At 36.2% G+C, this 27,133-nt stretch overlaps 1 protein-coding gene across 1 annotated transcript; it reads left to right on the plus strand.

The window, feature by feature from the left end:
• LOC103771012 (E3 ubiquitin-protein ligase CBL-B-like) lies at positions 1-27,133 on the plus strand. Its single transcript, XM_008938294.1, has 9 exons — positions 1-261; positions 2,833-3,198; positions 5,349-5,443; positions 11,524-11,661; positions 17,404-17,492; positions 17,585-17,716; positions 18,979-19,116; positions 21,198-21,317; positions 26,438-27,133. Exons 1-9 carry the CDS (start codon positions 1-3, stop codon positions 26,698-26,700), a joined length of 1,602 nt encoding a protein of 533 aa, XP_008936542.1. The 3' UTR covers positions 26,701-27,133.

The following is a 27,133-nucleotide window of genomic DNA, read 5'->3' on the forward strand; positions in this document are numbered from 1 at the left end:
ATGTTTGAGTCATGGAATGGAAATCATTTACTTGATCTTCAGGCAAATAGTATTATTTTTTTTTCTGTCTTGAAGTGCAATGAGAGGCAGAATTCACCAGTGACTTCCCCGGGATCTTCACCTCTTTCACAAAGAAGAAAACCACTTCCAGACCCCCTGCAAATCCCACATCTTAGTCTTCCACCTGTACCTCCTCGTCTGGATCTTATTCAGAAGGGAGTAGCACGGTCACCATGTGCCAGCCCAACTGGATCACCAAAGGTAAGTCTTACTCAACCATTATGAGTTTATACACAAATATTGAGAAAAATTGTATTTGATAGTTTTCAAGGTGTGGGTTTGCTTGTTTGTTTTGGAAGATTGACTGTTCTGAAGTTTTCCATGTGTGTTTTCTTTTTCAGAAGTTTACTCTGCATGAAAGAACTTTAATTTTTCTTGTAGCTTAGAAAAACTTTAGGTGCACATTGAGTTACTTCCTTCATTTGACTTTGACAAGTGTTTGTCCCCTTGCATAAAACCTTACATAGTTAATGGTTACAGTTACATGTGTTGGTCAAATGTGACCCGTGTTTGTCTGATGATTACATTGTGCTTGGTTATGGTCAGAATTTTAAAGATGTTGCTGCAGTGGATCCATTGTGTAATAAATCCCTATTCATGAAAATAAATAGAAATGAAAGATTCCTGAAAACAGATTTAAAGATCATTATCTCATTAAAATTATATGTTGTGCTCTGATGATGATTTATGCTCAATTTCCGCAGTACACTTACAAGAAAAATATGTACAGATACACTGTTTCAAAACCTTAAATGTCATATATTATGACTCAAGTTGCAAGGGAAATAATAATGACTTTTTAGATAATAACCTTTATGCTGTCTTTTTTTAAACTAATGATACTAAAGTTTTAGTGGCTGGGTTTTTTTTTTTGAGTGGAGAAGCATGAAGGAGAACAAACATTGTGTTTATTGCTCTCTATTATATGGTGATCATTTTGTAATTGCTGTATAGAGAGGGGGAATTAAATTTATAATTTTCATTTTAAGATGATGAACTCAAATTCAAGTTCAAAACATGACTTGAAACCTGCGTACTCATACTAATCCAGTATGAAGTACCCTATTTATTTTGTCAGGTTTTTACTTCAAGCTTGAAAATCAAATTCTTTTTAAGATTCTAGTGGTTTATGATTTACAGGAAAAAAATAGGAGTTTGAATAGTTCATTTAATCTTCTTTCATCACTCATGTTATGTAAGGGAATTTATAATATGCTGAGGATATGTGTTACACGTATAGCACATCTATTAAAGAATTAATTTCACAATAGCATATAAAATTCATGTCTTCTAAAAGAATAGAAAATCATAAATACTATTATTATCACTTTAAATTTTTCCAGTGATGTTACTTTAAAAATGCTGTTTTTTCCTTTGAAACTTCTAAAAAAAAATTTGGCAGCACGAGAGAAAGAAGATGAGGGCAACAAAAAGTAATTTCACACTTTTAAAAAATTAGTCCTGCCAAAGCTACTACTTCAGTCAAAAAACTCTTCTCTTTCTCTGAAATAGAAAATAACAATAATTATAGCTATAAGCTAGAACAAAAAATTTGGACCCAGCCTTGGTTTCTGTCTTGACAGTGAGATTAACTATTTTTCTTACCCAGCAGCTTAATTAAACACTTCTTTATTTAATATACTGTCCTGTTTATATAAACAGATCTGCAGATAAAATTTACTTTATTTTCATTCTATGTAACATGTTGAGGTGCTGCTCAAAGAGTTACAGTGGGCTAACTTGTGAAGTGAGAGCAAATACTATTCTTACTGTAAAGCTTTTGTGACCACTATCTATTCAAGTGGTAATACTAAGCAGTACTACCAGAGTCTATGAGAATTACGCTTCCCAAGGGAAATAATCTTCCCTGTGTGTCTTATGGTAGCTAGTGGTGAGATGAAAACATTTTGTAAAGACATGACCTGATTATTATTTTGTGAAATGCTGTTAGTAATTCACTCCTAATGAAAGTGTATTGGGTTTATCAGATGTGTACTCTTACACAGCTACCTGTAGAAGGTTGGTTGGGTTTTTTGGGTAACTTGATTGTCAGTTTTTTAGTATTAATAATTTTAGAAAACATTATCACATGACCACATTAGGAAATGTTAGGAGACATTTCGCCATTTATTATGTCGTTCAGTTCCGAGAAAGGAAGTCCTCTGGCAAAGGTTGTTTGCAGATGTGCTAATTGCAAACATAACTACATACTAAGCCTGTTACCTGGAAAGAAAGAACAGCAGTTCAAACTAATGAGGCACTCTTGAGAAGGGATGTTGCATGAAGAGTGGAGTCATGCCTAGGTATAAGATTAAAACCAAAGTAGTTGTTTTCTTCTTCCACTCACTCCCTAATCATTGGATTTTTGTGTTCATTCACTGTCACTAAGTCCTTTGGATTTGGGTTTTGTTTGCGTTTTTCAAACATTCCTCTCGATTAATTTCAGCAGCTCAATAAATGATTCAAAACATTACAGCAAAGAATTCCGGAAAGTAAATTATGGGTGAGATATATCTGCCACCATCAGCTGACTTTTCTCCCTTTCACTCCTTGCTTGGGTTACTGATGCAACAGCAGAATCTGAGGGCATGCTTTCTGAAGAGAGGCCAGGTAGTCTGCAGAATGCAAAGACAAGACAAATATTTAGCCTACTGGCAAGTACTCTTGTGATGCCTTGAAAATACCTAGATTAGAAATGGCAAAAGCCATACTTGATCTTGAAAGAAATATGCATGCCTATGTGTAACTTTTGTAACCTACTGTGTCGTTTAGTCTTCTCCTTGTATGGTGAGGAAACAAGACAAACCTCTGCCAGCACCACCACCTCCCTTGCGTGATCCTCCGCCACCCCCTCCGGAGAGACCCCCTCCAATTCCACCGGACAACAGGATAAGCAGACACCTGCATCACCCGGAGAGCGTGCCTTCCAGAGACCAGCCCGTGCCCCTCGAGGGCTGGTGTCCCAGGGACGTCTTTGGGACAAGTCAGTTGGTAGGATGTCGAATAGGGAGTGATGCTTCTCCCAAAGCAGGACTGACTGCAATTTCAAACATGAATGGAAGGCACAACCGTGTAAGTTCTGATCCAGGATTTTTGAGGAAACACAGACGCCACGAGCTGCCTGCAGAAGGTGCCAAGGTATGAAATGGGCTGAATGTGTTGCATCTTAATTCGATACCCTGCTGCACCGTTGTCTTGCATTGGCTAACATACTGTTCATATGGGCCAGTGTTGATCTGCCTGTTTCTTCCTGTTTCATACTTAATAATAAAGTGGTTGTAAATAAATGGTTTGTTAAATACTGTAATTTGTAAAGCAACAGTACATGAGAATACATGTAAACATGTTACAATTTTAACATGAAAGCTTCAAAAGTTAGCATGGAGAAAAAAAATCTAGATTTGCTGTATTCTTTTAGCAAATCATCCATACAGCTGTTGAATGATAATGTTAGATCGCTCTGTGCTACAGTATAGTTACATAGAATCACATCCACTTTGGAAGTGTCTTATGCCAAAATTCTGTCTGCATTTGCTGATAGAATAGTAGATGTTCCAGTTACATTTATCATGGGTGAGATGAAGACTTAGTAACCTCTTTAATCCGTAATGTAGGCAATACGTATGGGCGATGTATACAGATATACTAAAATTGCCAGATTTATTGTGTACGTCAACATAAAAAGCTAAATATTCTAAAGGTCAGGTGTGTTATTCATCAGTAAAATATTATTTTCAAAAAAGCATTAAATTAGTCATGATGTTCAGTATACTCCAATGGAATAGATCTAAGCAGCCTTAATACACAGAAAGGGGAAACAAATCCATCCAAAGCCAAGCTAAACATGAGTAATTAATTCTATGTTTACCATTGGCTAAATGGGCAGCATCCTTGAAAGTCTCAGTGACACAACCCCAGTACTGCACTGTTTGATTTGGTATTATCATCAGTGCTCTAAACCTTATTCAGGATAATTGGCATCACAGCTGCCTTTTTCTTTGTCAATTGTTTACACATCTTTAGCTGAATTTTTCACCCTTTGGACTTAAGTCAGAATTCCAGCTGCTAGAATACATTGTAGTTTGTCCATTGTAGCTTTTGACTTCTCTTGAACAATTGTCCAGTGTCATGTCCCATAATCCATTTTCAAGGCTGAAGGCATTCAGATTTCTGACTTGCAACTTTTCCACTGATTATCTAGCTTGGTTTGGCTTGGGGACATCTGCTTCTCACCCACAGGAGAAGTATGTTTTCCTGTCCTTGGTTGCTGTGTTGGATTGTATCTATATAGTAATCGAAGATACTTGGGGAGGAGAGCATAGAGGGGTTAGTTCTGGCATTAGGTAGCTTCAGCCAGCTTGCAAGACAGTACAGTTGGGAGGCTTAGATTTGAAAAGAGATCAGGTGGTAGTGGCCTAAGAACTTAAGACTCCTAGTTCTGCTCTAATTGATTTTATCAACACAGCTCAGTAACTTATTCACAGAGCAGGTTATTAACTCAGAACTGCTCTTTTTTTTACTTTAAGACTTCATAGCTTTGTGCTATTAAGGATGGATTTGTGGTTAAGTCACGGTAGTTAGAAATCATAACTTTTTCTGTTTCCTTTTTGCCAAGGTCACAAGCCATATAACCATTCTATCTCCATTTTTTATTTTATTTTATATTGATGGTTTGGTTATTTTGAAAGTATGTTGCAGAAATTCAAGTGGTATTGGTAAAGAACATTGACGTCAATGATGGAAGATGCTTAGGAAATCTATGATGTTACATATAATCAGAATGTGCTTTTATCACCACTGAGGGAAAACACCAAAATTTTGCTTGTGGTGCTTTTTGTTTATGCTACTGGTAAAAGCCAAGTATCAGGAAGACAGTCCTGTGGGTGGAGTATGAATTCTGGCAGTTACTGTGTCACAGTTTTAAAAAACATTGTTTATCATGCTCTACCTGTTGTTTTCCCACTGTACTTCATCTCTCTCACTTGATCAGTTCAGAATCTTGAAATGTTTATTTTCCCCCAAGCAGTTAGTCCATCTAGTAAACATGACATGAAAAGTCCACTTGTGGTGAAATTTTAAGCTAACGTGTTCTACAGCTCGCAAGAATTGGGGTGAGCTGAAACAGGTATGAAAATCACCTTGTATAACAGCTATGCAGTACGATCTCATAGGAAAGCTTTTACCTGTAGTCTTCTTGTGGTCTATTTTGTAATACCTAGTTGATGAACATCCATGATAATAAACAGGAGGACATACCCATTGTAAGTCTTGTGTGATTTTATTTTTAGGTCTTTTCAAATGGTCATCTGATAAATGAAGAATACGATGTCCCTCCACGGCTTTCACCCCCTCTTCCAGCTGCCTCTGTCATCCCTAGTATAAAGTAAGTTGACTTTATCTATGAAAGAAACGTGTTAATTAATGTTAGGAAATAGCACTGATTCTCTGGTGCTAAAATAAAAATGGGGAAAAGAAATAAAGAAAATGAACTAACATAACTGAGTGATACATTTTCCATTAGCTTAATGTAGTTTTGTGAAGGAGACATAAATTGTATTTATTAAGTGGGATTAGTTGTAATGTTAATTGAACATACTACATTTTTATAGGAAGAGAAAATAAATTGTGGCAGATCCTGCTCACAGGCATTTGACAGTGGGAGCAGAGACTGTCTACTTTCCTAGTATCTTTAGAATCTCAATCACACAGGATTTAATCCAGGAAAAAAAACTCATATATTTAAATTAGAAAGCTTGGAAGTGTTTTTTTGTTTTGTTTTGTAAGAAAATCAGAGCAGATCACAATGTTTGTTATCCTAAAACTTCCTCCCTATGCACTCCTTGTGATTCTTGCTGTTAAAATAATTGGCCATCTAGTACATATTAATTGTGAGGATTTTCTCATTTATGTGTAATTTTGCCATATCTTCAGCACCCATTCCATTGTTGTTCAATTAGCAGTATCATAAAAGACAAATACATTGCAGCATTTCATCAATATGCTGGTTTTTCTCTTCCCGAGTGCTAGAATGAAGGTGTAGGCACACTAACTTCTTTCATTGAGAAGCATGTTTTCAGAGGGAACAAATGCTGATTTGAAGTTCTCCATGTTTACTTTCAGTTCAGTAATGATCTTTAGAACATTATCCAGACGTTTCTGTAATTGAATGTTGTGATCTAACCTGATTGAGGTAGGGTATCACAGGAGTACTGGTTGGATACCTCACGTAGTCAATCCCCTTATAAACAGATCTCCTTGGTTTGGCTACTCCTTCCATAATACAAATCCGGGGCTGTTGCATGCTCTGTCAGAGAAAGCAACAACTCGCAGACAAACTAAATACTTGGATATTCCAAATATTTCATATTTGTATTAAATTGAATTCTGAAGAATGGTAGAATCTTATTTTCATTTTTCATAGAGATGAAAAAGCAAACCATTCTGCTTCATGAAAATCCCATGTTTTACTCAGACTCTTGCAAATGTAGCCTAGAATCAAAGTACAATGTATACATACACTAGTGTTCATTGGGAAGTCCACAGGATATTGTAGCAATGTGGTCAGGTTCAAAATCCATGTCAAGCCAATTCAAAACTAGAATGTGTGGCTTTAGCTTGATCAAAAGGAGTATCTTCATTAAGTGAAGTCTTCTGAATAGAAAACTTATGTATTCCAGCCAAAAGATCTTCATTTCCTAAACCCAAACTCCATAGACTTTTGAGGAAGAAAATAACTTTTCATTTCTCATTTGGTTTTGTACTTGCACCTTTTAAAAAATACACAATTTGGTTTTAATTTTGATTTTTAAAATGTAAAAACTATCTATACCTAGGGCTAAGAAGTTCATGTTATCTAATTAACAGCTAAACATGAACTATTATTCTGTGATTCTTTAAAATGGCACATAAAATGGCAGTTAAAATTAAAAATTCATCATTGAATGTTGTTTTTTGAAACTCTTAATATGTCTATTTTAAATTTATTTCAAATTAAGGTTTTGTTACCACTAGAAAATACACTGATAATCTATAATACTGTACATAGGTGGAAAAACTGGGGAGGAGGGAGAAAAAAATCTTCGAAAATGCCCTATTTAGTAAGTCTAAGATTTCTACTAACCATAACAGTTGCTTTCAAAAATGTAACCTAAAAATGTTTATAATGATTTAATTTGAAATGTGGGAGAGAATATTCTTATGGTGTATTTTTCCTTGTTAGATTGACTACAGTAAACCCTCATAAATATGCTTAACTGTTCCTGATCCAAAATACCTTTGCTTTCCACAGCTCTGCTACTGAAGTCAATCTGGTGGAGGTTTCTCATTTTTCCCTGCTCTCTGCAGTGTTGTGGCTTGAGAGATAATTTGTTTCATACAGCTCCAAGGCATTTTATTCTTTGTAGTTATTATCATAGATCTTCAATTTCAAAGGTTTGACTGAAGGATACGCTGATCATATATGTACTGTCTTAGTCTAAATAATGAGAAGGCAAAACAACCCTTAGTTGAATCTTCACAATTCTAAAATATCCTACTTAACTTGTTTGATCAGTTTTTACTGAACATGACACTACAAACACAACTCCTTCATCTTTACTAAGTTACATTAAAAGAAAAGCACCAGTGTCTTTTTTTTTCTGGAAACAGTGATGATTTATTTTCATTTTACTTGATTGATTATTATTAACCAAACTTCAATAATGAAATTTAGACTCTGGATAACCAAGCATCTGATCTTCATTTTCCAGTGAGCCACTATATTGCTGACTTTACATGTCAGAACAGTTATTCTTCTACTGGACCACTCTAATCATGTCAGATTATTTCTAGCAGTTTTGATCAAATTACTATTTTATTCTTGAAAAAATAAATGAAACTTCTGTGTTAAAGATAGAGAAGTATTCTTCCCCCAAACTTCAAAATTTTCTAGTTAAATGCTGTTTGTTTTATTCCTGTGAGTAGGTCCCATTTTGCTACATCAATAGAAAATTGGCCTCTTTGTCTCAAAACTGCTTTATACCACAGGGATATTTTCTGTAAGAGAGTGTCTATTTCTCAGTGTAATGAGACATTGAAGTCCAAGTACCTTTTGTAGCCTATGAATATATTAGAAATGTCTAGTTAAGAGGTAGTTCAGGGAAAAGTAGCACTGAAAGAATTTTTTTTTCACATGATATCCCTTCTATCTCACTAACAAACTCTGAATGTAAAATCATAGTTCTGTTAAAGGCAACTGGGGCTTGGAAATCATGGCTCCCTTGAAATCAGCTTTTAGTGTGATGCTTCTCCAACAGCATTAGAAGGACCACTGCTGACATACAGGTTCCAGATATCTGAGAGATGATGCTCTGGAGGACACAACATGTTGTTAGCTAATAGCTTGGCAAGTCAGTGGGTTTTAGATGCATCAGCTATTCTGTGACAATGATCATTGCATTGCAGGCTTTACCCTGTGACATACAGAAAACGTTGTCTTCCTCTATGGATGAAGATGAACTGCTCTAAAAGTGAAGCACACTTCCTAAGGGAAGCACACTTGAGGACAGTTGCTATGAGCAACTGATGAGTTTTGGCTTGATTGTGTGGTCCATATAACTTAACAGTTACTTTGCTGAGAAAGAGTTCGCTTGAGGCCTTGCAAGATTAAAGCTTTTTTCTACATTAGGAAGTAGTACTCTGCATAGGACAGAAGAATTGACAGTAAGGAGCTAAAGTCTGTACTGTACAGGTTATGAAGCAACAGTTCAATTTGCTATACTCTTGTCCCATGAATCTGAACAGTCTTTAGCTGTCAGAACACAGTAGGGGCACACCTGAAATACATTCTGGATTTTGATTTAGTCTGAAAGGTATTCCAAGTTGTGCACTCCTCCATGCACATCAAAGCACGGTAAGCAGGGATATTAAAGGGATTGATTTCAAAACACATGCACTGCAAGTTCATTGCATCCAAGTTCTGTGAGTCAGTTTACCAGGGAGCTTTTCCCTGAAATACATTTTATGAGATGTTGGTATTCCTGGAGATCTGTTTACAGCTAAGCTGGGCATTAAGTGCCTCAACAAAAATGAATTCTCACATCTTTTCCTGTTTTGCCTTCAGCCCTTGGTGATCGTTAGGATAAGTGAGATTGACATCTAGCCTTCTGTTCAACAAGAGCGACTATACAAAGTCATCACTTACTGGAACATAATTTTGACTTTAAATTTAAAAAATATTTCCACTTTAGGAGTAGGAGGGGGAAGTAAAGAATATATAAATACAGTGTACTGGTCAGTTTTATATTCCTCTGTACACAAATGTTGTAAAGATGTAAAAGTAAAGAAGTTTTTGACAGTTTAATTATAGAAAATTTCACCAGCTTGATAAACAGATGCCCAGGTGTTTCATGTCTCACTTAAAATTACAATATTCAGCTGTTTAGTTACAAAAAAACCCTATAAAATATTTGTCTGTTTATCCTACTGGGTAGTTTTGTGTAGAACAATAGAGTTAGTCTTAGAATAACAGTAACAGTGATTTAAAAAAATTTAATCTTGGAGAAATTTCAGTAATGCAGAAACAGGGGAGAGACATCTAGCAGAACGGTGCAAAAGAGATTTTGAGTCAAGTATCATTGCAAGTGGAGTAAATTAGAAGAGCAATATGAATTTTAAAAAAATATTATTTCTGAAATTTTAATAAAATATGATGTAAGTTTAGGACAATTTTAGTACACTAATGGAGAGTATATTATTAGTATGTTAGTACTTTAGCTCTTCTACTGCTTTACAAATCAAAAGCACCTTTCAAGTATTAATCACATTATTTTTACAACCTGGCAAGTATTTTCCTCGTTTTAAAGCTAAGGAGAGACTTTTCAGGTGTGAGAGATGTGTCTAAGGCTACACAATATTCAGAAGCAAGAGACTTGGAACTTACCTCTTCGATAATATCTCCAAACCAGTCACAATTTCTCAGCAGAGAAGGAGGAGTTGGTTTATTTTTTGTTTCCCCAATAACAACCTTTGAAGATCGCTTCAAACAATACCACTAACCCAATTTGGTCAGTATTGGACATTAGGTGTTGCTCAATATTAGACTTTTGTGGTTTAGAGATTAAAATTTCAAATATTGCTATCTACTGAAACTAGCAATTAAATTTGTGATTATTTTCAAAAACCACAGGCTTATATAAAATTGTGTATATATATGTGTGTATATGTATGAATACATATTATATGTGTGTATATACACATATATTTGTGTATGTGTATATACACACACACACATATATATATAAACATTTCCAGAGCATACTGGATTGCCATGTAAGAGTGCTTGCACATCCACAGAAGTTAGGCGTTTTTTTCTTTGTGGGCCTTTCAACTGTCTAGCTGAGAATACTACAGAGTTCTCATTGTCCCTGTACATTGTTACTTTCTGTTCTTTAAATGTCTGTGTGGCAGTGACAGAAACCTCTTGACCATCTAAGAAATGAAGGATGGAAAAAATCAATTTCACACTGCATTGCTATGTGAAATTTTGTTCCATCTGTAGAAGGTGGTTGAAAACTGCAGTATAAAATTTGCAGTTCAGTACTATAAATCTTCTTTCCCCCATCTTTTGCCAGTATGTTTTTGCAACAGAAGCTGGATTCCCACCTTTCATAAGCATGTTTCTGAAGTCAAAAGTATGTTACTGCCTGAAGGAAAGTGTCTGAGAAGTTACAGGTAGCTAGGGAACTCTAGGCTTTGAATACATTGAAACAAAAGCAGCACATCTGCCCCTTTCTTTCTCTGTTCTTTTTCTTTCTCCCTTTTTTTATTTATTTGTTCGTTTAGTGACTGGCTAGTACTCCTCTCCTGGTGGTTAGTTAGTCGGTTTCATTCTCAGAAGTCACATGTCATCGTCTACAGTAAATAGTGAAAGGCAAAGGTGTTTCCTTTTTGAAGAAGGGTGCTGTGTGAATCAGGTGCTGCTTGGTACCTCTAAATGGAGACTGTGAAGTCTGCCTCTTCCTTGTGATTTCACTTCTTTCAAGACATGCTACAACTTACTGTCTGGGTGGACAATTATTGTTTGAAGTAAAAATAATTTAAAATACAGGCAAATTATGGGGGTCTAGTAATGTCATGGCTGGAACAAGACTTCACTCAAAAGGTGAACATCCAGTGCCTTACCGAGCACTGCTAAATACTATCTGCCCTGATTTAACTTCTATTTAGTTCTTTTGGCAAATGCAGACAGGTTAAGCCTTGTAAGTGCCCATTTAGTAGTATCATTCTTTGCAATTTTCTGCTTTGCTGTGCTTGATTAAAGTAGCAGTTTAACTCTTAGAAGGTCAGCTGCCCTTTTCTCTATATATTTTTGGTGACAAAAAAGCCAGTAACTTTACGACTTTGTTTGACGTGGTATTTTTGCTACCTTATATAGCAGACGTATTAATAATGTTTAGGCTAAGGTTGTTTTTCTCATTTCTTTAGGTGCCCTGTTCCTTCAGCAAATTCTCTGTCTGACAAATCAAGGGATCACACAGATGATGATGATGAATACAAAGTTCCATCTTCACATCCTGTAATACTGAGCTCACAACCACCTCATGGTCATAACACAAAACCTCGGTAAGGTCATTTAGCAGCCTTGAAGGCAAACTTATTTACAAAAACTCTTTTTTTCCCCAAATTTAATTGGATTAAACATTTGCAAATGGTGGTTAAGCTTGCCTGCCTTCTAAAATGCCTTATATTTTCAAGCTTGGATTACTTGCACTTCTGTTTCATTTTACCACCACCACAGTCATAAACCTGTGAAGTTCACTTTATTGTATTTCTGTTGTGTCAGAACTGGGTATTTTTCTCTTTTGAATAACATTTCTGCAGTTGATTCTTTTTTCCTATAGGCTGAGGTTTTCAGAACTGATGAGGAGATTCAACCCCCACAAGTCCTGCAAAATTTAATTTTAAGGAGAAGTATGTGACTGAAACTCCCAAGTCAGCTTTGAAAATCTTAACTTTCACATTTTATATAATTTATTTTAAGAAGCAACACAGTACTGAAAAACATGTGCATTGGCACTGTACGTGCCTTTATTCTCTTTTTGTCCCATGTGTACTACGTCTTTTTTGGGTTTTGAGCCTATTTCACAGCATATTTTCTTCATACTTTTCAGGAAGAGAACCTTTTTTTAAATACAGATTAAATATATCTCTTCTGCTTTAAACTTGTTCTGGAATAATATCTCCAAACTTTCACAGTTCTGAATTATTAATGGATTATGGCAAGGAGATCTGGAGCCAAGGGACATGGCAACTTAAGGCTTGCTGAACTTCTTGAACTTCAACTTATAAAAAATCTAAATGTCTGGAACTAAGAGAATAAGTCTTGAGAAAAAGAAGGGCCAATTCTCTACTGGTCTTGCAGGAGAAAAATATTATTTTAATATGAAGTATTGATCTAAAAAGTTCACTCTTCTGCTATTAAAAAATTGCAGTGACATATTGCCATTTTTTTCTCCTGACAGAATGTGATGTCATGGACTAACCATCAATAGAGCTTGACATGTCTCTCATTCCAGAATTAGCTAATTACAATTTTTAGACTTCTCTAATCAGAATTTAGAATAGGTGGAATAAAGGTCGTAGTCTGGTCACTCCTTGCAAGCAGGTTAAAAATTCTGTCTGTATTGGAAATTCTGATCCAACCTTTGCTGTTTAGAAGTTGTCTGTACACAGTTGTAGGAGCTTTATGATCTTGAGTGCCTGAATTCCTATCTACTGTATGAGACTTAACAAAAAAAAAAACCAAAGGAGAAAAAAAATATTAATAAAACTCTGAATGCTGGCCAACAAAAAAGGGTAAAAAAAAAAAAGGCAGCCACCCTGATCCTTTTTACCTATGCCATTTTTAAGCTGTATTCTGCTTCTGCATAGGAATGTCTTTCTGTAGCATGCAGAGTTGTCTGACAGAGAGTGAGTTGCCTGCATGACTAGAGTTACACAGGATGGAACCTTTTGTAGACAAGAAGTCATCTGCAACACATGAGTACAGTATGTGGGCAGATTACCTTGATGTAGCAGATTCTGATGGCTCTGGCTAGGTTAGTAAGTAGTGTGCTGCAACAGGAATGAGTGTGTAGAGGGAACTGATTGACTCCAAGGGCCCCACCTCCACAGTTTGTTTTGGGAAGTTTTGAATTCATATGAGCCCTAACATGGTCCTGTGGCTGGACTATGCTTTAGTAATTGCAGCACATTGGATGAGCTCCTGATGGAGAGTTTTTGATTTAACATCATCCAGAAGCAATTGAGTGTGCATGCTCTGAGACCTCTCTGCAATGTAAACCAAAGTGCTCTTAGTAGGGATGATTTAAAATAATAGAATCATTGAATCATTTTGATTGGAAGAGACATTTAAGATCATAACGTCCAACCGTTAACCCAGCACTTCCAGCTCAGCACTAAACTGTGTCCCTAAGTACTACATCTACATGTCTTCTAAATACCTCCAGGGATGATAGCTGCACCACTTCCCTGAGTAGCCTGTTCCACTGCTTTGCAACTCTGTCAGTAACAGAAATTTTTCCAAATGTCCAACCTAAACCTGTCCTGCTGCAGCTCGAGGCAGTTTCCTCTTGTCCCATCGTTCATTACTTGGGATAACAGACCAACCCCCACCTCACGACAGCCTCCTTTCAGGTAGCTGTAGGAAGTGATAAGGCCTCCCCTCAGCCTCTTTTCCCCAGGCCAAACAATCCCAGTTCCCTCAGCTGCTCCTTGTAAGAATTATCCTTTAGACCCTGCACCAGCTTTCTGGCTCTTCTTTGAATGTACTCCAGCATCTTAATGTCCTTTTTGTAGGGAGGGGCCCAAAACTGAATGTTGTATTCGAGTTGTGGCCTCACCAGTGCCAAGTACAGGGGCATGATCACTTCTCTAGTCCTGCTGGCCACACTGTTTCTGATATAAGCCAGGATGCTGTTGGTCTTCTTGGCTACCTGGGCACACTGCTGGATCATACTCAGGCAGCTATCATTCAAGACCTCCAGATCTTTTTGTGCTGGGCAGCTTTCCAGTCACTCTTCCCCAGGGAAGAATCATTGCATGGGGTTGTTGTGACCCAGGTGGAGGACCCACCACTTGGCCTCATTTAGTCTCATGCAAATGACCTTAGCCTATCAATCCAACCTGTCCAGATTGTTCTGTAGAGCCTTCCTGCCCTCAGGCAGATCAACACATCTGCCTAACTTGGTGTAGTCAGCAAACTTAATGAGGGAGCCCTCAATGCCTTTATCCAGATCATTGATAAGGGTATTAAAGAGAACTGGCCCCAGTACTGAGCTCTGGGGAACACCACTTATGACCAGCTGCCTACTGGATTTAAGTCCACTCAGCATCAGTCCTTGGGCCCAGCCATGTTTTTGTCCAGCAAAGCATACAGCCATCCAAGCCATGAGCAGCCAGTTTCTCCAGGAGGATGCTGTGGGAAACAGTGTCAAAAGCTTTACTAAAGTCCAGGTAGACAACATCCACGGCCTTTGCCTCACCCACTGAGCAGGTCACCTTGTCATAGAAGATTTGCAGACGTCTGTTTCAATTCATACACCTGACCTGATCTAAAATGCTAGTATCTAGGTGCACCCTGAAAGAGTCTTGAGAAAACTGATTGGAAAACTAGAAACTTTTCATTTTCTAGTATTCTTTTGAAGAAAAAGATAGTTAAGTGCTTTCAACTGTCTGGTACAGGATTTCACCAGGCCTGTGTAATTATGAATAGAGGCTGTAGACGGAAGGATGATTTCAAAGGTTTTTCTCTAGTGTTTAGCTTATATTTTAGGTAGTCTACTTGTCTTGCTCTTATGGTGGAGTTTTTTTGCATTAATGTAGGACTTGCTACAGAGAAAATACCTCAGCTTGCTGTTCAGATTGCTTTATGCTTAAAGCCACCAACTTTTCTTACCAGATATTCTGATGAGAATTTTAACTTGGAAAAAAACATTTTTCTAAAAAAAACCCAACAACAACAAATATCCTGTTGACTATTTGTGTATGAATGTATATAATGTTCCATATACTTAAAATGTCTCCTTTTAGCTAAAAAGAGGCTAAGTCACTGCTTAGATGTGAAAGCTGAGTTACAAAGCTTTTAAAAAGAATCTTGATTTAGGTTGATGTTGTATCTTCTAATGCACTTCTTTTAATGTCTTCTCAATAAAAGCTTAACTTCTCAGTTAAAACTGTTAACAACAATTTTTTTTTTTTTTTTTAATTGCCATAAATTTTTAGCACCTTTTATCTGTATCCCCTGGTGTCACCTTCTGTTGTTCAAGTGTTGCTTCTTCAGTTCATAGATAGTACTCGGAGTTTTTAGTAAACCAAAAAACATCCAAATTTGTTCTGGATGTTTTATAATTTAGAAAATATGTAATTCTTCCATCCTACCCCCAAACTTTTATTGCATCTAAGACTTTTTGCTCTTTTACCAGTAGATATTACAATGCTAAAAACTTTACAAGAATAATAAAAAAAAATATTCACAATCCTGTTTTCTGAAAGATCAGTTAATTGCCTGGTTTATTACTGCTGATCATATCTTCCCAGGTATGGGGCAAGTTTAGCAATAAGAAATGGAGGGAAAGAATTTCAGCATTACTAATTAGGCTACTATTAGAAGAATGATACATTATTACATTCACTAGTTTTTCTTAATAAAGCTTTTTTCAAAAGGGAAAGGACAGCAGGCTTGCTTGTTAGTACTCATTTGCTGCCCTTATTTATGATGTTTAATGTTGATGTAAACATATATTTCAGCATGATTTGTAAATGGATCGCTTAACTGGGCTTATTATGACCTGAATACTTCTGAAGTGGTGCCATGTTAAGTTATCTTTCTGCCTGTGTCTGGTTAGGTTATTGAAAATGCAAAGCAGATTCAAATTAAAGTAGAAAATATTCTTAGTTATCTAGTGTATATGCTGAGGAGTGAAAGGAAGTGTTGTGTCCACTGTGTTTGAGAGATTGAACCAATCTAATTTCAAAGATAGAAGCAACACTTCCTCTAGTACTTCCCTGGGGAAATTAATTCCTAACAAAATAGCTCTTACCATTAGTTCTTGTTTTGGTTTTGTTTTTAAGTCTTGTAATTATTCTTACATTTATTTCATTATTCCTAGTTATAACTCTTGGGACCACAAACACAATTTCACTTCCTCTTTCCTGTTTATATATTATAAATGATTCCAGACCTTTATTCTTTCCTTCTTGCCATATGGCCAAAGCTGATAGGTTTATTATTGTTCATACTATTGGTAAAAGCCCAAGATCTGAACTTTTAGCTGTATATAAGTCTAGCAGAGTTGCCAGTATTCAGTAATAATGGTGTATGGTGGGTTGGGATTTTTATTTTTAAGCTGGAATTGTTTAGCATGGTGGCCTTTTTCCAAAGAAATTCTCTTGTTCCTTCTGACTATGCAGGGTCCACCACTCCAATGACAGGAGTAATTTCCCAGTTCTATCACATTTATTTAAAAAATATTTAATATTATGAAAAGACTTTTATTCTGTTTTTCCCTGCTGTATTTCCAACAGAGTAATCTTACAAAAATAATCACCAGTATCTTTCTGACAAAATTATAGGCAGCTTCCTACTGTTTATTTTAGATTATTTTCATATTTAATTTGATAGTGTTGTTTAATTTTGAGGGTGTAATATGCTTCTGTTCTAATAAAATCAGTAAAATGTGGGAGAAGTATTGGCAAGACTGAGGTTTTTGGTACAGAAATTAACAGACGCCTATAAAACTGCTTTGGCAATTTTTTTTTTTTTTTTTTTAATAATGTCTGGCTAAGATTTTTATTTAAATCTGTTACTGCTAGTGGTGTGTTGTAGTGTTTTGTTTGAATTTTTGTTGTTGTTTTATTTTATGTAATGACTTTTTCTGTGTACTTCAGTGTGGATAATTACCAAAATCCACATTTCCTTTTTTTCATAATTCTGATAGGGAAAATTCAGCAGTGGGGAAGGAAGAATAGAATTGAGTCTGTGACCTAACTATGTGAATAAACTAACGAGCTGAGCTCTGAAGTGAGGACTGTATTTGATCTTAGTTTTTCCTCTGTCTTGTATTACAGCCTTGAGTAAGTTATTTAAGCCATGCCAGTATCCCACCAAGAAATCCTTCAAAGCAGTTTTATTGGTGGTTAATCAGTTATTTATATCAATATAAAACCTGTAAACTTTAAAAATTATGTGGCTTATCATCTTCCATTAATTTCCATGTTATGGACTGCAGCTCAGGTACTTGGTCATTCTAGGAATTAACACTTGAATAACTGGTCGATTGCTTCCTGTTTAATGTCTGTCTTCAGGGTATGTGAGAATGGTCAATGTGCTGGAGTAATGAATGGAACACACAGTACTACTGCTGAGATGAAGAAATCAAAACATCCAGAGTTAGGTATGTTTTTATTTTTTCCTATGTATCAAGGAAATATGCTGTTCTAGGGGTACAGCAAGAAAACATTCACTTCTTGTGGTTGTGTCATTCAGGAGATGTCTGTGATGCACCTACTGCTCCGGTACCTTTGCCACCTGCACGACCTCCTACCAGAGACAAACCAAAACACAGCTCTTTGCTCAACAGGACACCCTCCGATTATGATCTTCTGGTGCCCCCTTTAGGTTGCAGACTTTTTGCTGATTACATTTAATGATTAACATTGCCTAGATGAACCAAATGCCGTGTTTATTGAAAAGAAACCAGTGTTGAGTATGTTGAGTACCAAACAAGCTATGGGCTAAATATTACACCTGTAAGTGAATATTTGTGTCAATGGTCTGTACTTGGTCTGTAAGTCCCTGTGCAAGACAGATGAAAAGGCATACTAAATCTGTATTCAAGCTCTAAAGAAAGCAAAACCATTTTCCCTAAAATGAATTATGATTTTTCCTCCCTTAATATGAAGTTTGAGTATTGCAATTTAATGCAAGAGAGGAGGGGTTTTCCTATTATAGCTTAAATAATTCAATTTCTTTTATCAAAGAGGTGATATTTAAGTCAAAGAAAGCTAAATTAAATTTAAAACTTTGTGTGTCTGTTCCCACTGCCCCTCAGCCCCCCCTGGAATTCTTTAAAAAATTCACTGCTGCCTTCACTCACCAAAAGCTATCTTTTCCAAACCTGATTTCTGTTCATTTCTCCTACACAAAATTCAGTGAGCTCTGCATGTGTAATGGGGATGTGCTTGACACCTTCACTGACAAACTCAACTGTATGACTGTATATGTGTCATCATCCAATTTTCTGGTCCATAAAACCTTTTGAATATTTGCCGTGTTCCTGCACTATGCTCTCTCTGGTCCCTCTCTGTACTCTGCAACAGTACATGGAATTGCAGACAGAAAAATACATTAAAATCATACTGCTTGGTAACACTAGTCCTGTCTGCACCACCTTTGTGTAAGGGGTGCATCCTTTTGACAAGCTCTAGAAAATTCAGTTTATGTCTGGGGTCAGAGCTTTAGAACAGAAGATAAAGATAATACACAGTGTAAATGCAGTAGATTCAATGTGGTCAGCATTGGTGTTTGAATAAGAATATATTTGCTTAGCCACTGAAATTTAGCTGTTATTCTACAGTGATATTCAGTGAAGCTTTCGTTACAATACACTCTTTGCAATTGAGCCACTAAAAGAAATCTCACCTCCCATCCCAGAAAAGAAACTGAGCATTGCAAAAGGTCATTCAGAGCATGTTTCAGAAGGGAGTTGTACATAGTAAGAGTCAGGTTTGCATTTTCATTACTGGAGTCACTGAACTCCTAGGTGAACCCTAGGAGTAAAGGCCTCAGCAGCTAGAGAGAAGCCAATTTTAAGCATCACTCATTATTCTACAGTTCTTAATTAAATTTTGCTTATCTAATAATTCTTTCCTAAAATGCAGGCGAAGAGATGTTTGATAACTCAGCCCCTTCGCTACCCCCACCTCCACCACCTGCTCGGCACAGCATGATAGAGCACACAAAACCTTCTGGCTCAGGAAGCCGACCTTCTTCAGGACATGAACTGTTCCTTCATTCTGGTAGGAATACAAAGGAAATAGCATTCTTTATTTCATTTTCCTTTACTTCAGAAACTTATTTGTTCTGTGGTAAAGCTGTTATCAGGCTTCAGAATTCAGTTTTGTCTATACCAAATACTAAAAGTGGGGTTTTTTTTAAACAGTGGAGATAAAACAACTCAGAATATAAAAAGATATAGGTTTTCATTATTATGAAGTAATGAAATGAGGTTAATATTTCTATACCAGGCTATACATTTTGGTAAATTGTACTTTTCTAGTAAGAGTTGTTACTTGTAAAGTGGCAAGTTTTCTGCTGTAATTTGCGATACTAGTTTGTATCCTTTTGTCAGCTCCGTTGTTTTCTATAGTAAAGCATAATATATGGAGTTTATCTTCAAGTTGGAGCTTGGGGAAAAAATAGAAAATAAGGGAAAAGAACGTCCTGCTTTGTTAGAACTGTTGTGAAACTTTGCTGCAAAACTGTACTAACTGTGAGCACATTTGCGGATGTTTGTGGTTCACAATCTTTTTGATAAGTCAAGTGTTCACTTATGTCTCCCCATGAATCACGGTGATGCTTCTTCAGTCCAGTATTTTTGTGAAAGGTATAAAAGCTATGTTCACATTTACGATTTTTGTCTTTGAATTGAAAAGTATTTGATTGTCAGGTTAGTTAAGTTGAACACATTTGCTTCATGAGTCAGATTACATCAGGGTTTTTTTTGGGTTGAAGAGCGTATCTGTGAAGTGACTTTTTTTTTTCCTCTCTCTAGAAACTTCCAAAGAGGGTTCATGTCTTAAATTTATCCCAGGAATATTTTCAGGGATTATCTACCCCGTAGATAATTTTGTCATCTTTTGCAGAAACACACAGGGCACCATTCAGTTCTAATAGGAATGGAGAGGAAAAACAGAACCCCCCCGACAGGAACATAAGAGCTCTGACTGTCTGTGTGTGGTTCCCAGAGACATAGAGAGTTTTGAATTATTAAGCATTATTTCCAAATAATCTGAAAAACATCACTGATAGTGTTAAAAGAACATTTAATAGTTTTTAAGTAAAAATCTGGAAAATGGTCTATAGCCATTTATGGCTCTTCATATTTGCATAGTGAATACAATATTGAAGCAGCAGTGTTCATTAGTCTTCAAAACACATGCATCCACTTAGCCATGCATGGTTGTGTGGATTGGTCTTTTTCATTCATATGGTATTTCTAAAGCCATATTATTCCCCTTGTAGCTTGTCAAATAAAGGGCTGTAGATGATTTATGATGAGTTTTTGATGATTGCTTTCCTTACAAGACTTGGGGGTGATTTCTCAGCTATTCGTCAGGGCCTTTCAGATTAGAATACTAGTCTCATTATCAACAACAGCAAAAAGTTGCACTAACATACAAACACTTTTATGAGTCCAGAGCAGGAACCAGGTCCAGAATGATGTTAACACTTGCTCAGCTACAACTTTAAGAGCCAAATTTAAAAATAAATAAATAAAGGAAGACACAGTATGCCAGGACTATGTACTGCTCTCATTTTTAAAATTCTGTTCCTGTAGTCAGCAGAAAGAACTGAAAAGCCTAGTCACAGCCTTTACCATTCCCTGTAATATTTCCCCATAGCTGGGACTGAATGAATAGGAAATATGCCCTAAAGTTTTTGTGTACTGTGAAGCATAGACGTGTTATGAAACTGTGGCCAAACTGAATAGCTGGAATTTTTCTAATTGTGCTGCTTCAGGCTTTGCAACCTCTTCCACACTTTGCTGGCCACAATCCTAGCAGTGTCACGGCTGGGTAGTTGAAAGGTGCCTCATGGGTGAAACGGAAGAGCCCTGGTCAGTGGAGGACAGGCAGCCTTTGAGCTCTGCTCTCATTTTTCTTACTTGAAGACATAGTTACATCTCTGCTATGCAAGTGTTGAATTTGGATGTATATGTGCATATGCACATGTGATGGGGGAAACACTTGTTTGAATTCATTGCACCTCTGTCTGAAGGGAGGCTATTTTAAGTCCAGCTTCTATGTATCAGCCCTCTCCCTACCCCAAATAATATTTCTAATTTTTCTAAGACACCTTTTTTCTTCTGTTATTACAGATCCCCATTTTGATCCTATATCTGGTCATGTTCCTTTGCCACCTGCTCGTAGAGTGACTGGAGAAAATGTCAAAACTAATAGGACATCTCAAGATTATGACCAACTTCCTCCCTCTTCAGGTAAGGTAGAAACTGTTTTTTAAGAAAATTACAACTTTATGAAGCAAATAACTTTCATCCATAAATTCTAATGAAGTTTTTGTCATTCTGGGCAACAAATGGCAATGGTAACAAATGCTTTACAAAAATATGAAAGCATCAAAAGATAACAGAGATTGGAGTTCTGCAATGAAGGCAGAAGTGGCTACCTTTTGTCTGTAGATGTAGACATCATGGCATGAATTTCACTAGCTGTCAAAGTGAACGCTTATGTGATTTCTAGTGTTCGTTATTTTTTGAGAAAGGCAGAGATTTTTCTGCCACCTTTAAAGCTCACAAGAGGTCAGAAGTCCTGAAGAACAACACTCATCTCATCTTTGTTTCATTGTTCCTAAAAAACCAAAAGTAGCTTTACTCTCTAAATTATTATTATTTTCTCGTCTTCTTTTACTAATACGTTTGTCTGCAGTTTCATGAAAATTTAAAAACGTTTTTTAATAAAAGAACAAGAACCAGAACTTATTAAAATTCAGTCTTCAATTTGCAACAGAACAGGTACAGTTCCAGAAGCAATTCCTCTGCCATAGAAGTTTTGCTTATGGTTAGGAAATCTACTCAAATTAATTAAAATAATGTGCATGGTATACGGGGAAGGGGAGGATTTTCCCACCTACATTGTTTTGCTATATGGAGAGACCACATAAAGAAAGAGCTAAGTGTTGCTTTGAGGTATTATTTATTCTCCAGATAAGAGGAAATTGTGGGTGAAAACTCTTTCCTGACGCATAAAGAAAGGAAGGGACGTGTTTCTCTAGTCTTTCTATTGTAATTGTTGTCAGTGTTTAATTGCAACAATCACAACTAAAAAAATGATATGTTTTTTAAAAGTAATTATATCTCTCCTTCTGAGGAATACATACTTCCACTCTGCTGGGGTATAGGAAAGAATGTATTTTTCCAACTTAAAGTATAGGGAAAATTAAGCCTGAAGAGTGCTACAGAAATTTTCATGAATAGTGCATTTGAGAATTAGTGTGATGCCTTTGGTAAATAGTACCATTTTGGGAGGATACCTCTATTAATAGAACAGTATTTATCTTTTTTTCCCCATTGTTAAGAAAAGAAAAAAAAAAAGGTTTATAATGCAGGATTTATGTGTGACTCTGTGACGGATCTATTTGTCTTACAATTTTAACCTCATTTATTTAGGGCATCTTAATTCTTTTATAATACAACTTAGGAAAATTATATAACTATCTTTTAAAGCTACCAAGTTTTCCTGTAGTTCTGTGATAGAACAATTTTTAATTTTCCTAAGTTACTGCAACATGCTTGCTATTTAAGATCTTGGAGCTTTCTGATGCTACTTAATAAATACTTTGCTGTCTGTATGTTTCCCACAGCCATCTTCCAAAACACCCACATGTCGACCTTTACTATAAATATAATTCTAAGTCGGCATGATGTACAGCAAGATATTCAATTTTGTTTTAATTAAATGAAAACTGTGATAGATCATGTCATACTCTTAATTAGAAAGTTGTTTCTACAGTGGCAGTAATTCCATAGAACAGAACTGATGAGCTTCAAGATGAACTTATTCACCTTCATCTGTGACTTAAAAACACAGTGTAGAGACTGTAACTGTATCCAGAGCTTTTGGGTTTGCATTTATTCTGAAGTTCACTCACAGAATTCTTCATTTCAGCTCTTTTGTATGGTGATTGTTTGAACTAACTGGAAAAGAAATGTAGTTCACGCTAAAATCTAATTATAATTTAGCCACTGGCTCCCTAGAGTGTCATGGGGAGTTCTTTAACTTCTGTGCTTCATTTGGACTGTTTTTAAGATTGCTGTCATGATGCTGAACTGAAGCGTTAACATGTAATGAGAAATTTATTCTAATTCAGCAAGGTATTCAATATTGAACACTTAAGAAATAGTTCTCAGCTATCCACCTGACTTTCCCAATGGCATGTTTATTTAAAATTGTTACATACAACTTCATAAGATTATTATAATAGAAGCAAGCTAATAGCATGTTTCACCTAAGCACAGACAATGTTACATGGGAAAGGTAGAAGAAAATCAGGCCCCTAATATGGACGTCTGCTGTGTTTTACCAAATTTAGCTATTCTGTACAAAATGGCTTCAAATGGCTAGTGAAGTATATTTTTCTGCTGCTTGGTCACTCACCTGGCCTTATTAAAGCACTTAGATGTAAATTTAAATTTCTTTACACAGAAATATTAGAGGGGTGGTGTCTCATATTATTTCAGGGTGCATTTCAATTAACCCTAGAGGGAATAATGTGCCACAGTAATGCAAAATATGAAGATCATACCTAATAGCTTAATGAACCAATATGTGCAGTTACTCCTTTCTCCCTTTCTCCCTGCTCTCGGTGCCCTAGCACAGGTGCCCCCCGGTATGCTTTGTTCCTGTACCCCCGTTAGATTCGGTGTAGCTGCTTGCCACTGGTCCACAGAGGGCCTTGCACAACAAGCCTTTCTCACCTGTTCATCAGGTGCTTCTCAGTCTGTGCATGAAAGACTGTGGAGCCTACAGGAGAAGCAGCAAGGGAGGAAAAGAAGAGGGACCTGTTGCAGCCGAGGGGAGTAGGCAGTTGGCATTGTTACAGATATCTTCTTCCCACCGAGCCACACAGCTCCCACAACTTTTTCTGCCCTTTTTAAGCACTTATTAAGTGAGGGTGTGTCTGCCTTTATACTAACCTGTTACCTAAGGGTTAAATGGACTGCTGAATTACAGAAATCAGAGTGATAGAGGAAACTCCCTGCTGTAGAAACTATTAATTAAATTCACAATTAGAAAATCTATTTGACTTTTTAGTCAGGCATAAGGTAGCTGAAACATCAGAGAGGATGGGAGGTTGGGGAAGAAAGTCCTGCTTAAATACCTCTATCTCAGTGTCCAGATGGACATGCAGCTTAGGCTTAGTATCTTTAAGCTCAGGATCCAATGTGATACCCAGCTTCAGCTAAAATTTTATATGGATGTGAAGATATTGAAAGAGATGTCAGAGCTTATAAAAATAATAATGAGAATTGAGTTAGAGAGGGAGCTGAAGATATGAAAGTATCTATCTGTGCTGTAGAAAGATGTCACTTCAGTGAGAATAAAATGCCTATGTTGCAAATCTGCTGACAGAATTAAGCATGACCTTTCTAAATGATGAGATTGCTTAATAAAGTTTGTTTGGAAGCTTCAGAAAAGTGACAATTTTATACAAGAAATTACTTCAGCTGTAAGCCTATATTAGACCAGGTAGAGCAAAAAATATCTCATGTAACACACATATAGAAGGATCTGATCTATGCATAAGGAATTATCCTCTAGAAATGAAGTCCATAACAAACTGTGTGTATTCAAACTGTTTTAAATGTTTGAAAAGAGAACTGATTGGGTTTTAACACAATATACCATTATTTTAAATATAAAGAATACTCTTCTGCTACAGTTTTGAGCTTTCTAAAATAAGTGAAATGAGGAATTTGAACTTGTTTCTGATTTGGTTTTTAGTGATTAACCACATTTCCTAAGATGTAGTTAATCTCAAACCAGTGTGTTTCATGGATCTTCCACACCTTCATAGTGGGTTTGGATCTGCTTCGGATGTGTTTACTAGAATATTTAGGTTTTTTGTAATTCTTTTTATCTCTCGAGAAGAAATCTGAAAAAAACCATGAAATAGCCCTTACTATCTGTAGGTTGTGTCAGAACTGTTTGCAAGGAAAATTGGCAAATGAAATAAGAGAAATTAATCTTAACCCCTTACTGTAAATTTTTAATAAAATTACTCTCATCTATTTGTTATATAGATATCACTAGCTTGCTAGAAGCATTATTTGCTTATCTCCTCTGAATTAAGAAATGGAATTAAAATTAATGGAACACTCGTCTGAATGCATGGAAACTTGAGAGAAAAATACACCTTGGTTAGACATGCACTAATGTGAAGTATTTTCATTCATCTGACATGTTTAGTGCACTCAGGTGAATAACAATTCTCGCCATCCAGCATTATGAGCTAGCATGTTGTAATAGCAGTACTAAAAATACAACATTCTTTTATTACTAAAAAAACCTGTCTCTGAAGTACTTACTGCTACAAAATGCTATTGATGTCAGTGTAAGTAAACAGGAAGTATCACAGCCAGAAACTCCTCTAATTTAGCTATTAAATTCACTGCTGATGGAACTTTTTAGAACATTTTTTGAAGGATTAAAGGCTTTTTTTTTTTTTTAAATACTTTGCTCTTGAAAGTGTTTTGTGCTCTATGCCTGCTTGTATTTAAGCTTCTTATTGTGGAATCAGTGAGGATAAAGAGGTCTCAGTAAAGTACCGTTTACTTGAGCACAAAACTCTTGACTCTGAGAAGATTAGCAAGTTTGAATATTAACTTTTTTCATCAGCACATTGTGATTTTCAGCAGCAACATTAACTGTGAAGGTAACCTTTGCTTAGAAGAGAAGGAAAGGGGAGATACTTCAAAAGGGGGAGTGGAGGGGACTGATCATGTTGTGTTCTCACTACATAAAATTTTTCACTACATGAAAAACTGTTTTTTCAAGAAAACAGTTATTTTTATACTTATGTGTAGCTGCTATGCATGAAATGAACTGCAGTTGACTGAAACAGAATCTGCAAGACGTATCAATATATGAAAAATATTCCTCAGTCAGGCACATTTGGTTGGATTCATCCATCTTCTGCACAACTTAAGGTCATGAATAAAACTGTGATCAAATTTATTTGTGGCTAAGACTAAGGAAAAGTTCTCAAACTGGGTTGAGAGTGGAGAGCTTTTAAAATTGTGACTATTTTCAGCATCTTTGCTGTTTAATACTTTCTTTTTCTTCCGGCTTTGGATAATTTAGATAATTTAGTGAAATACTGTTTTAATAATATGATAGGAACATGCAAGTTATTATTTCCATTTTGGATGTTCCTGAGGAATTCAGCTTCTCTCTGAATTTTAAAATGAGGTATATAAGTAAAATACCTCTTCATGTTTCTTTAGAATTTACTCTTTAAACTGCTTCATGAGCCTTGACCTGTCTATAACATAAGATTAAGCCAATTTATAATGATTTCTATCTTGTTTATTTGAAACAGATGGTTCACAAGCACCAGCCAGACCCCCTAAACCACTTCCTCGGAGGACTGCACCAGAAATACACCACAGGAAAGCGTACAACTCTGACAGTTCCACAGAAAACGTGGATGCAAAAATTGCAAAACTTATGGGAGAGGGCTATTCCTTTGAAGAAGTCAAGAGGGCACTTGAAATTGCCCAGAATAATGTTGACGTGGCCCGTAGTATTTTAAGAGAATTTGTCTGTTTTCCTCCACCGGTCTCCCCACGTCTCAATCTATAGCAGCATCAAGATTTTCTTGAAGCATGTGAATTCTACATATACACGTGTGGATTGGGGAATGAGAGAAAGAAGAGAATGGAATATTTTTCTTTCATCCTTAGTAGAAGGGTGTTTGTTTCCAGCCGTTTATCAAAGGCTCATGGCTGCTCTGATCAAGACTTATAAATATGCTGAGGCTTATGTATTTTTGCTAGCCATACTTTTTTAAATCAGGGTTGAACTGACAAAATAATTTAAAGAAGTTTACTTCCCTAGAACTTTTAATCTGTGAAATGCTTTTTCTTGTTTACAAGTTGGCAAGTTACAGTTTTCTAGTTGACGCCTGTACTATGTTCCTGTTCATATTCCCTTGTGTTTGTGGTCAGTTCTGCTGTAGCATCCTCAACAGTTTCCATGCTGACCACCCCGTCAACTAAATCATCACTTTCCAGAA

This window comes from Merops nubicus, unplaced genomic scaffold, assembly GCF_000691845.1.
Source record: "Merops nubicus isolate BGI_N331 unplaced genomic scaffold, ASM69184v1 scaffold10514, whole genome shotgun sequence".
NCBI lineage: Eukaryota > Metazoa > Chordata > Aves > Coraciiformes > Meropidae > Merops > Merops nubicus.

What these genes read in the sequence shown, in the direction of transcription:
- LOC103771012 (XM_008938294.1), top strand. Translation starts at nt 1, where the DNA reads ATGTTTGAGTCATGGAATGGAAATCATTTACTTGATCTTCAGGCAAAT. An exon ending in GCCCAACTGGATCACCAAAG is followed by an intron (nt 262 to 2,832) that starts GTAAGTCTTACT and finishes TGTGTCGTTTAG; the next exon opens with TCTTCTCCTTGTATGGTGAG. An exon ending in TCTGTCATCCCTAGTATAAA is followed by an intron (nt 5,444 to 11,523) that starts GTAAGTTGACTT and finishes TCATTTCTTTAG; the next exon opens with GTGCCCTGTTCCTTCAGCAA.